Genomic DNA, 12568 nt, shown 5'->3' with positions numbered 1-12568 from the left:
TAGCGAGGAAAAGGTACTCACAAGAGAGGAGAGTGTGTTGAGTAGATGGAAACAGTATTTTGAAAGGCTGATGAATGAAGAGAATGAGAGAGAGAGAAGGTTGGATGATGTGGGCATAGTGAAACAGATTAGCAAGGAGGAAGTAAGGACAGCTATGAAGAGGATGAAGAATGGAAAGGCTGTTGGCCCAGATGACATACCAATGGAAGCATGGAGGTGCTTAGGAGAAATGGCAGTGGAATTTTTAACTAGATTGTTTAATGAAATTTTGGAAAGTCACAGGATGCCTGAGGAGTGGAGAAAAAGTGTTTTGGTACCTATCTTTAAGAATAAGGGTGATGTGCAGAGCTGCAGTAACTACAGAGGGATAAAATTGATCAGACACAGCTTGAAGATATGGGAAAGAGTAGTAGAAGCTAGGTTAAGAAGGGAGGTGATGATTAGTGATCAGCAGTATGGTTTCATGCCAGGAAAGAGCACTACAGATGCAATGTTTGCTCTGAGAGTGCTGTTGGAGAAATACAGAGAAGGTCAGAAGGAGTTGCATTGTGTCTTTGTATTCTTGGAGAAAGCATATGACAGGGTGCCTAGAGAAGAGTTGTGGTATTGTATGAGGAAGTCGGGAGTGGCAGAGAAGTATGTAAGAGTGGTACAGGATATGTACGAAGGTAGTGTGACAGTGGTGAGGACTGCAGTGGGAGTGACAGATCCATTTAAGGTGGAGGTGGGATTACATCAAGGATCAGCTCTGAGTCCTTTCTTATTTGCAGTGGTGATGGACAGGTTGACAGATGAGATCAGACAAGAGGCCCCGTGGAATATGATGTTTGCAGAGGACATTGTGATCTGTAGTGAGAGTAGGAATCAGGTTGAGGAGACTCTGGAGAGGTGGAGATATGCTCTAGGGAGCAGAGGAATGAAGGTCAGCAGGGCTAAGGCAGAATATATGTGTGTAAATTAGAGGGAGGGTACAGGAATGGTGAGGATGCAGGGAGTAGAGTTGGTAAAGGTGGACGAGTTTAAGTACTTGGGATCAACAGTTCAGAGTAATGGTGAATGTGGAAGAGAGGTGAAGAAGAGAATACAGGCAGGATGGAGTGGGTGGAGAAGAGTGTCAGGAGTGATTTGTGACAGAGGGGTACCAGTAAGAGTGAAAGGGAAGGTCTACAAGAGGGTAGTGAGACCAGCTATGTTATATGGGTTGGAGACAGTGGCATTGGCAAAAAGGCAGGAGTCAGAGCTGGATGTGGCAGAGTTAAAGATGTTAAGATTTGCACTCGGTGTGACTAGGATGGATAGGATTAGGAATCAGTATATTAGAGGGTCAGCTTATGTTGGACAGTTTGGAGACAAAGCAAGAGAGACGAGATTGCGTTGGTTTGGACATGTGCTGAGAAGGGATGATGGGTATATTGGGAAAAAGATGCTAAGGATGGAGCTGCCAGGTAAGAGGAAAAGAGGAAGGCCTAAGATAAGGTTTATGGATGTGGTGAGAGAGGACATGCAGGCGGTTGGAGTGACAGAGCAAGATGCAGAGGATAGGAAGAAATGGAAAGAGATGATCTGCTGTGGCGACCCCTAACGGGAAAAGCCGAAAGATGATGATATGACAGGGTGCCTAGAGAGGAGTTGTGGTATTGTATGAGGAAGTCGGGAGTGTCAGAGAAGTATGTAAGAGTGGTACAAGATATGTATGAGGGTAGTGTGACAGCGGTGAGGTCTGTGGTGGGAGTGACGGATGCGTTTAAGGTGGCGGTGGGATTACATCAAGGATCAGCTCTGAGCCCTTTCTTATTTGCAATGGTGATGGACAGGTTGACAGACGAGATCAGACAGGAGTCCCCGTGGACTATGATGTTTTCAGATGACATTGTGATCTGTAGTGAGAGTAGGGAACAGGTGGAGGAGACTCTGGAGAGGTGGAGATATCCTCTAGAGAGAAGAGGAATGATGGTCAGCAGGACTAAGACAGAATATATGTGTGTGAATGACAGGAAGGATAGAGGAATGGTGAGGATGCAGGGAGTAGAGGTGGCGAAAGTGAATGAGTTTAAGTACTTGGGATCAACAGTTCAGAGTAATGGTGAGTGTGGAAGAGAGAGTACAGGCAGGGTGGAGTGGGTGGAGAAGAGTGTCAGGAGTAATTTGTGACAGACGAGTACCAGTAAGATTGAAAGGGAAGGTCTACAAGAGGGTAGTGAGACCAGCTATGTTATATGGGTTGGAGACAGTGGCACTGACAAAAAGGCAGGAGTCAGAGTTTGATGTGGCAGAGTTGAAGATGTTAAGATTTGCACTGGGTGTGACGAGGATGGACAGGATTAGGAATAAGTATATTAGAGGGTCAGCCCATGTTGGAAGGTTTGGAGACAAAGCCAGAGAGGCAAGATTACGTTGGTTTGGACATGTGCTGAGGCGGGATGCAGAGTATATTGGGAAAAAGATGCTAAGGATGAAGCTGCCAGGTAACAGGAAAAGAGGAAGGTCTAAGATAAGGTTTATGGATGTGGTGAGAGAGGATATGCAGGTGGTTGGTGTGACAGAGCAAGATGCAGAGGACAGGAGGAAATGGAAACATCTGATCTGCTGTGGCGACCCCTAACGGGAGCAGCCGAAAGAAGAAGTAGTAGTAAGTCCATACCTTTTCTGGGGAGAGCTAATAGTTTTTGGGGACGGGCTGGGGTGTGAAGATCTAGATGAGTTGGATTTGTTTGGGGGTCAGGGTTGGGGTGAATGTCTCCACTAAGTACAAGCTATGATGCAATGTGAACTATTAATTTTAAGTATTTTGATACAAACTTCTTGTATTTCTGTCTAACATTATGGTAAGATTGTTGTGTGAGTAAGGTAAATGGTGCATGGTTTATGTTTGTGGGATTACAAATAGTTGATGCTATTATTAAATGTGTATGTTTTAAATGTAATGGTTCTGGGAAGGGCATAGTGTACATAGATTGTGTGTTGTTAAGTTTTGTGTGGTAAGAGGTTATGCGAGTTGTAATAGATAGAAATAGTAGGATTGTCACCACAATAAACAGGACATGCTAGAGGGATAGATTCCTGTCGCAGGGACTTCCCATACTGTGGAACAGGCTACCCATCTATGTCAAGCAAAGTTCTTCATTAGCACTCTTCAAGAAAAATCTTGATGAGTGGATGGGAAACAGAAAATGCACCCCGGGGATCACTTTTGTCTCTCTGCTCGACAGTGACACAGGAAAATAACTTTCTTGGGTGGCGTAAGCCAGGGAACCTTGTTGGCTAGGCTTACATAAGCCCTCGGGCCGACAGCCTAGTACCTACCTATGAATCTATTGATGGGTATAAACTTATCATATTGCTTACTACTAGTGTTTCAGACATGTCTAAGTTAAAATAATAATGTTATGAGTAGGTAGGAATAATTGTTATTGTAACTGAGTTTTGATATGTGAACACTACTAAAAACTCCTGTTGTCCACCACGGCAGTAAAACTTGATAATAAAATCAAAGCTTTAATAAAAAAAATAATATAACATAAAACAATCAGTCCTCAGTTTTCCGATAAGTGCTTATCGGAATACTGAGGACTGCTTGTTTTATGTTACATTCTTTTTTATTAAAGCTTTGATTTTATTATCAAGTTTTACTGCCGTGTTGGACAACAGGAGTTTTTAGTAGTGTTTACCTTTTCTTTTCCACGCTGTTGTCCTTCACAGTGTAAGAAAGTTTTTTTATCTATCGAGTTTTGATATGTGGGGGATTTTAAAATTATTCTTTTGTCCATTTATGACTTATTACACTAAAAGATGTAAAGTAGTAGGTAGTTAAGCAAGTGGAGTGTGATATATGGGAGTACAGTTTAATTGCAAATTTGAAATTATATAAATTTGGATTTATCTTAGCTGTGATAGGACTGCTTTACTTCTGGGGAGTGGCTATTTGGGAATAAGCTTAGGCACAGCAGGGGTGGATGGGAAATGGGCTACTCCCCTACCCTACTCCCAAGCGAAGTGAGGGGGAACAGAGCAGGTAGAGCCAGTCAATGTGCTTGTGACTAGAAAAACAAATCAACAAAATGGCCTGGGTTGAAGGTAATCAGGAAGTTAAAGGAACTGTAGTCCCTTGGTGATTTTTGTTTTTAAAGAAAGTAGATTTTACTTATTTGTAAACAACACTCTGGGGAAATCATAAAGGACTACAATAATCACAAAACAGCTATAGGGTATTTTTGTTTTTCTCAGTATTACACACTTGCAACAACTATAAGGAGAAAAACTACAGCTGTAGGTAATCAAGCTTACTATTTTACCCAACAACAACTACGGAAAGACAAATACACTTAGAGCTTATTTATCAGATTTTTGGGAGGGTAAATAAAACAAAAACTGTTTGATATCATCCCTAGTGTCATGCTCTCCAACCACCCTAATAATAAGCCAGTTAATTAATCAGAGTCTCAACCGTGACTTACGCTGATTTTTTGATACTGTACGTTTCTTTCTTCTAGCACTTTACAGTTTCCGGTCACTTGAGTGGGTTCACAGAGTGCAGTTAAAAGAAATTACAGCTGAAATACTGGATATTTTCAGAGATAGCTGCTAAAGTTAATGTTTTGTAAAGAAAAGGTACAGAATAAATATGTTTGCTGATACTTACACTAAGCACCTCTTGTGGCAGCTATGGCATAACATGTAAACTCTTAACAGTATTGAGATATATATATATATATATATATATATATATATATATATATATAAATATACACACAGATATACTTAGGAAGCTTAAATGCTCTATGCAATTCTTATGGGAACTATGGTACAATACAATATATTTATGAAAACGCTGTTTGTATTAAGGAATGATAAATGAAAAACTTGCAGAAAAATAAAGAGAATTTAAACATATAGAATCAATTAAAAACTATAACTCAGTCCCATAGGATGTTCATAGCATTCCAGTTTACTTAGTATAATCGTGTAACCACCACTACAATCATTAAATGAATAAAGCCATGTTAAGGGGCCTGTACATTATACACGTAAAATTCAGCCTTAGAAATAATTAATAAAAGTGGTGCACTGTCATTTTAGTAGTACAGAGACTTATAACATCAGTGTTTCAGAGAAGGCCTGTTAATAAGCATGATATCAGTTGGTACATCAATATACACAGTTATGTATCATTACCCCTTATGTCAACTAAAATTTCATATTTGAATTTTTAAGTCCATTAGTTGTAAAACTAACACAGTTATATGCCTGTCAACAGGGTGGAAAAGAAATACTTGTCATTCAAGCAAAACTAATGTCCTATGTTGTCCCAATCACTGACTGCTACCCTTGCAGTCATATGGGCGTCACAACCAACTTTGCTAAAAATAAATAAATAAATAGTCTTACTCTGGCTCTAAGCACTTTTTTTGCTATGCATTATACAAGGGTATAAACTCCACTATTAACATTTTCCATCCATTATTAATTACACTTTCATAAATAAAATTATGCATGTACTTTTTCAGTTAGATCATTAAAGTTATTGCAGTTTTCTGCACCGTACTCACATGCAATATGAGCTCTGCTACATTCTGAAACTTTTCAGAGGAGTGAAAAACTGACCGGTTCTAAACACATTATATGCATATATTTACGGAATTAATTGTTGCCATATAATTTTGTAAATATTGGAATAATTTATCTACCTGTGTGCAGGATTATCCTAGTACCAACTATGAGAATAGGCACATGAACAAAAGTTCCACCATATCCTATACAGTTTACTGTTATAAGTCAGATAAATAAACAACCAGGCAGTTCTTACTTCTCTATTTCTAGAGCTGCAACCTTCCTCTTCTCATACAACTTGTCATTCAGAGCTCTCACAATGGTGGCAGTTAGAGGGGAAAAATCTTTCTCCGTATTCATTTTGCACTGGTCTCCACCTCTAGGTACAGCTCTTTCACGCCCGAGTCTTGCTTCTGTTAAAGACGCTCGCTAAGTTTTTTTGTACATAAATGTCCCGCTCCTTCTTCTGTGGATCCAAACTGCACGCTGTCAGACTCAGTGTTTACTATATTGCACCATCACGCGGATGTAATCCTGTCCAAAAATGTGATCCCGTCAGAAAAATTGCAGCTGGAGGGGAGCTCATGTGAGGAAAAAAGCATAGCGACATTTCCTCATCACGTGATGCCGGCATCCTAACGTTCACGGCGTCATGTCTTCTCCTGGAAGGCTGTACGAGATTCTGTTTGGGGAAGATAATAGTGTTGTTTTCCGAAGTCTGTTGCTGTTCACGTTAGTTACAGTGGTAATTACTTTATTCAGGTGTTGCAAAGTTCGAAATTTGATCTGCTTTTACTTTTGTACAGTTTTTCGCTACAAAAAAGTTTGATCGCTTCAAAACTGAAAGTGGAAGTGCAAACCGCGGTGGGGTCAAGTCGTTTATAATGTTGGATGACCTTCCTTCAAAAGCAGAAATAAGAGTGGTAGTGTAAAATGTGCTCGAGTTAAGGAGTGTCCTCACTATTTTCGTTTACAGTATTTCCTACAATACTATACATTATTCCTGTTTTAAATGTCACTGATTAACGTGACACTAACAAAACAGAAGTCCAGAGACAGTAAGGGAGAACGCTGAGACTATTTGATATATTTCTTTTGAAGGTTTGCCAGTACGCTACTGTAGCTTTGCCACTGTCGTGAGGCCTTTGTCATGTAATATTATAAAGTCAACTCAACTGTGTTAAGAGGTTTCCGAAGCTGAGACTTTGAAAAAGTACTGTTCCTTTTTTTCCTTGTTGACAACGTTTTGGAAACCAGAGAAGCTCTTTTATATAACGTGTTGGTCAAATGAAAAGGATACATCATGTCTCATTGTGTATTAGTGGTTTGCATCATTGTTGAAAAACTACAACTTTCTTCCATCCTAGGGAGAGTTTTCATAGCTAGAAATGTGTGCGAGATGAAATCATACGTGACCACCACCCCAGAGTATTAAATTTCACAGCAGACAGAAAAGATTTTTTTGTTATTGTGCCAAATTAAAAAGGGTTCTGAACACTGAATCTCAAATGACTAGTAATAAGGGATGGTTTTACAGGTTCACTTAAACAGGTTTAATTCTGAATATATGGCTAAATCTTGGAGGGGCATGGCTAAAAAAACAAACAAAAAATTAAGGGCAAAAGTCCCAGTGAAGCCTAAATTACAGTATAGTTCTCAATCGTGTGTCTCCAGAACGTGGAACACTGCTTCTCATTATGTGGAACATAATGGGGAAGACTTACTAGCAGCTTGGTAACGACTTCCACTAGAGAGTTCCTGAGATGGTTAAAATGTGTTACTTTTTACTGATAAAAATTGTTTTGATGAATTAATATGATTCAGTATCATTTACTGTGGATCCACATTGTCGTCAACCCCCTTTCCCCCACTTTCTACATGGGGTCAGGATGTTGCGTCAGCTGTTGCCTTTTCATAGGAAGTTACAAGGCTAATCTTACAAGTCTAGCCAAGAATTTATCGCCAAAAAAGAAATGTCAGTCAGCACTAGTCGCTGCTGTCAGTGAGTGGACCCCAGGGACAAATTTGTGGTTTCCCATTCACTCATTAAGGTTGCGCTTGAAGAGAGTCAGCGAGGTACTCTGACATGTATGGGAAGTCTATTCCAGAGACGGGGCAGCCGCTGGGAGACAAACCTGTCACTCCAGCAAGTTTTGTTGATGTCACATATTAAATGTAGGCCTTTTGAGTGGGTAATGCGCCAGGAGTTAGACTTATGGATATGGAGTATCTCTAGTAGGGCAGGGTCTGATATTGCCTTCTAGGCGAGACACAGATCACCTCTGAGCAATCAAATATTGGCCTAATGAGGGAGGAGTACAAAGAGGTAATAACCTCCTTTTTTTCTGTATGCAGTCCCTTTTACTTATGAGATGACCCAAGTAAAAAGGCTTTTCTGATCACTGCTGCTACATGATGGTCGAAATGAGATTGTTGTCAACCTGAGTACCCAAGTCTGTCACTACAGGTTGTGTACTTGGGGGGTGCCCTTGATATGGTAATCAATAGGGGCTGTGTTTTTGCTGGATACGTACTTACAAATATTTCAAGCATGGGCATTAATGCCCTTCTAGCTTGCCAATATAGCAAAACATTTGTTCCCTTAATAAATATCCAGGCTGTTCTTAAAAATATCTAAATTAGTAATTGCTTTAATGCAATTTAGTAGTCTGTTCCATGCATCAACTGTTCTGTCAGAGAACCAATTAGTACACTTTTTATTCCTGTAGAATCTTGTACATAGGTTGTCTGATGATTCTGTAGTACTTTTTGATAACCCCAAACATTCCCAGAGGTAGTTGTCTCTAAATGCCCTATATACCTGAATAAGATTTCCTCTTAGATATTTGTAAGAGACAACTATGCATGTTCAGATATTTTAGTCTTTTGTAATAACTTAAATTTTCACATCCATGGAGGCTGTTGGTATATTTCTGCTGTACTTCTTCCAGTTTACTCATGCTTGTTTTCTTATAGGTTTCCATATTGTTATTCCATACTCTGTAACTAACAAACAATGACTTCATTATTTTTGATTTCCTAGACTTTATAAATCTTTTTATACAACCTATGGTTGCATAACTGTCATTAACCAATTGGTTGATATGGTAAGAAAAACCTCATAGCGGAATCCACCTAGATACCCAGGTCCTTAAATGAGTCTACAGTTTCAAACACTGTGTGCTGTATTAAATATTCGGCTTTCAATTTATGTCTCCCAAATCTCATATGCTTAGTTTTTGATGTATTTATCAGCATATTATTCTCCTGTGCCCAAATAGTCAGTTTAGTTAAGTTATTTTGCAGACATGCCTTATCTGTAACACATGTAATCAGTTTACTCAATTTCAGGTCATCTGCATATAGACTGTAGAATACCTCAGTTGAAAAAGTTAGCTCTGAAAGATGCAATCTAAACAAGTAAGGGCCTAGGACAGATCCTTGTGGGACACCCTGATTGTAACCAAAGATTTCACCTGTCCAGTCGCTGTATGATACTTGCCATGTCCTATTTGTAAGTCATGCAGCTATCCATCTTATCAAGAGTACATCAATACCTAGCTAGTTGTACTAATTTATTGATTAGTGTTTCGTGTATGACTCTGTCAAATGCTGAAGTCAAGTTTATATAAATTATATCACAGTACAGTTTTTCATTCATAGTTATATTGTTCTAGAACATCGTATTACAGGTGGTAATAGATCTATTTTCAACATATGCATACTCTTATATGGTTTCAAGTCCCAACCTATCTAGTTTTGACAATAACTTATCCAGTGTTACCTTCTCCATTATTTTTCCACAACATGAAAGTAGACTTAAGGGTCTGTATGACTGTGGGTTTGGCCTTCTCCCCTTTCCCTTAAAGAAAGGTTTAATAAACGCATGTCTCCAATCTTGAGGAATCTCCCCATATTTACATGACCTAGTGAATAATAGATTTAATGGTACCATAAATTCTTGCTGAAGTGTTCTCGGGTTATTGTTATTCCATCTCCTCCTTGTGCTTTGCTTAGATCCAGTTTGCTCAATTCTTTTTCAATGTAATCTAATTTGATTCCAGTATCTGGGGTTACCTGGATGTGTCACTAGGGCAACGTATCATCCCTTTTGTGGAGCCAAACTTTTTTGCATAAGATTTTGTAACTGTATCTATAATCTGTTGCGTCTGAGAATAAATTTTAGAATCTGCACACAGTTTATCAATTTGTGTCTTTACTCTTTCCATATCTTACGTATCTATAAAAAGGTTTCCTATTATGCTCAATATCTTTATATACATTTTCTTCAAATTTTTCTTGATCTTGTCTCACACCATGCTTAATCTGTTTTTCCAGCTTATTTCAGTTTTCAAAGTTGTAGTTTGACCTCTCTTCCATTTATTATATTTTTTGTCTCTCACCTTAATCAGATGTCTTGTTTATGGAAATGTATCCCCCTGATATATCCATAGATCCTGATGTTAAACATTTTTTTTATTTTTTGCACTCCGTTTCTCTTTCAAAACTTTCCACATTCCATCTGCAGTTTTTCCACTGAACACCTCACTCCAGTTAGTTTTAGATGGTGACTGTTTTACTTCCATGTAATCTGTAATTACCCTTCTGTGCATTGGTTTAGATTCAGTTTGGCAGAATTATCTAGCAACAAATTAAGCTTTATAACCCCATGATCACTGCACATCAACGGTGATAAAACTTGACTTGAAGTAACAGTAATTTCTTTAGGAACACAATTTCTAGTATGTTCTGTCCTCTAGTAGTTTTTTTTTTGACAATCTGAAGCAATTGTTATTCGTGAATATACGTTGTGAATAATTTCTTTAGTAACTTTTGTTGAATCAATATTATTCCAGTCTGTTTCTGTTAAATTTAAGTACCCAGCTAATATTATTATTCCCTCCTGTGTTTTATGCAAGAAATGTATGAATTCCTCTAGGTCATCTGCACTTGACTTTGGTAGTCTATACAGTTGTATGTTCCAGGGTTGTCTGTGTCACAGTTACACAGTCGATAGTGTTGGTGTTATCATTGAACATGTAATATTCACGTCCCATAACTGTCTTTAATCCCTATCATAACACCTCCACCTGATTTTTTTGTTAGAATGTCTGTTACAGTAAAAACATTTATACCCTGACAGAACTGTTTTCCAGTCATTGTTCTTTAACCACGTTTCACAAACAGTAACAACATCAATCTTGTGAGAACGTAGCAAATGTTCCAATAAAAGAACTTTATTATTAATGCTCATAGAATTAACCATCAGAGATGCATCAAATGTTGCTATCTGTGAACTGTTAAATTTTCAACCTGGCAAAAATCCTGCCTAGTGTTTGTCAAATGGTATGATAATACATTTTTTGCATTTAACTTAAGGCCATGACTTTGGCACCAGTCATTTGTTGCTGTGAGATCATCTTGCAGTATGTCAGTATCATTTGGGGAGTCAATGACAGCACCCAACTTAGTCATCTGCAAACCTGGTCAGCCACAGGCCTTTTGTCTTTGCCTGGACCTCTGAGAAGTAGATGCCAAATAGTAGGGGTCCCAGGATAGACACCTGGGGAGCACCACTAGTGATAAGTCTGCTGTCGGAGGTGGAGGCAGCTATTTTGACCTTGAGGGTTCTATTGGTGAGCCAGTTGGCCACCCATCTGATGAGATAGGGATTTACGCTAAGTTGTGTTAGCTTTTCAGTGATGCCTGAGTGGGGGATTGTGTCAAAGGCCTTGGCTGTATGTACTGACTTTCCATCATCCAGGGCCTTGGTGACGATCTCAGAGAAGTTAACCAGGTTCAACAGGCAATATCTGCCCTTGATGAATCCAAACTGGGTGGGGTCAAGTGCTTGGAGATTGCCTATGTCCTTGTTTATGAGATCATAATAATATGCTCCATGGCTTTACAGATCAGACTGGTCAAGCTAATGGGACAATAGTTTCTAGGGTCAGCAGTGGCACCACCTTTGTGCAAGGGGATGACAGTGGCAGTTCTCTGCTCTGCTGGAATGAAGCCTGTACATGGGCTGTGTATGAATAGGGTGCTTAATTGCAAAGCTAGTTCTTGCTGGAGATGGTGCAGAATAAACCTGGGATACTATCCGGTCCCATGGAAGCTGCGTTCTTTGCCTTGGATAAGGACCTTTAACACTTGATCTATAGAGATGTGAGGTTCAGGCAAATATCAAGGGTGTGGAATGGACCTATGGGGGGATAGGGGGTGAAGCTGGCTCTGAACCTATCTGCTAGCAGGGTGGCTAAGTCAACAGGATCAGTGTAAGTGGTACCGTTAAGTACTAATTTGGAGCAATCCTGGGCTTTGCTATGGAGGTTCCTGATGAAACTAAAGAAGACTTTGTGATTTCCCATTGTTTCAGAGGCTAGTTTCAATTCATAATTAGCTTTGGAGGTTTTCACTAGTGATCTAACTTGCTTGTTGAGGCTGAGGAGTGAGTTTTTCCACTTTGGAATTTGTTCTTTTTACCACTGGGCAACCGTTTCTTCCATTTGTTATAAAGCCTGTTGATAGAGGATGCCCACCAGGCAGGTTTGTGTTTCCTTGAGGAGCAGGATGTCTACCAGACAGGTTTGTGTTTCCTTGAGGAGCAGGTTTTAGTTCTGTTGGGTATGGCTGAGTCCATGCAGTTGTGCAGGTGCTTATATACTGCATTGGCTTACTGTTCAGCATTGTTGTCTGCATCATGTGAGAGGGGGAGTGGTGTGAAGCTGATACCCACCTTTAGGAGGTTGCAGTCAGCTTTTGAAAAGTTTTTTTAGCTTAGTTATGGCTGGGAGGAGGGGGGTTGGGTGGGATAGAAACTTTGAATGAGACAGACCTATGATCTGATCTCACCAGGGAAGAATGTACCATGGGAGTAGTGCAGCGGTCACCCATGTTGGTGAGAATCAAGTCCAGAATGTTATCTCCCCTTGTGGGGGATGAGCTGAGCTGGTCTAGTGCGTTAGAACTGATGAAGTCGAGGGATCATTGGGTATGTGCATTAGTGCAAGAATAGTTC

General features: G+C 39.6%; 1 protein-coding gene across 2 annotated transcripts in view; it reads right to left on the bottom strand.

The window, feature by feature from the left end:
* Positions 1 to 6135, bottom strand: part of VAC14 (VAC14 component of PIKFYVE complex) — a 3391123-nt gene extending 3384988 nt beyond the window's left edge. Inside the window, exon 1 of one of the 2 annotated variants that reach the window (XM_044081299.1) lies at positions 5804 to 6135. In XM_044081299.1, the coding sequence (XP_043937234.1) occupies positions 5804 to 5907 (104 nt within the window). In that variant the 5' untranslated portion in view covers positions 5908 to 6135. The remainder of the gene's footprint in view (positions 1 to 5803) is intronic. The other variant, XM_044081298.1, reaches the window with a different exon arrangement.
* Positions 6136 to 12568: the final 6433 nt, after the last annotated feature.

Source organism: Protopterus annectens, chromosome 8.part0 (genome assembly GCF_019279795.1).
Source record: "Protopterus annectens isolate FY-2018-M chromosome 8.part0, PAN1.0, whole genome shotgun sequence".
Lineage (NCBI taxonomy): Eukaryota > Metazoa > Chordata > Ceratodontiformes > Protopteridae > Protopterus > Protopterus annectens.
The sequence above is the reverse complement of the archived record's forward strand: the minus strand, read 5'-3'. Positions and strand labels throughout refer to the sequence as shown.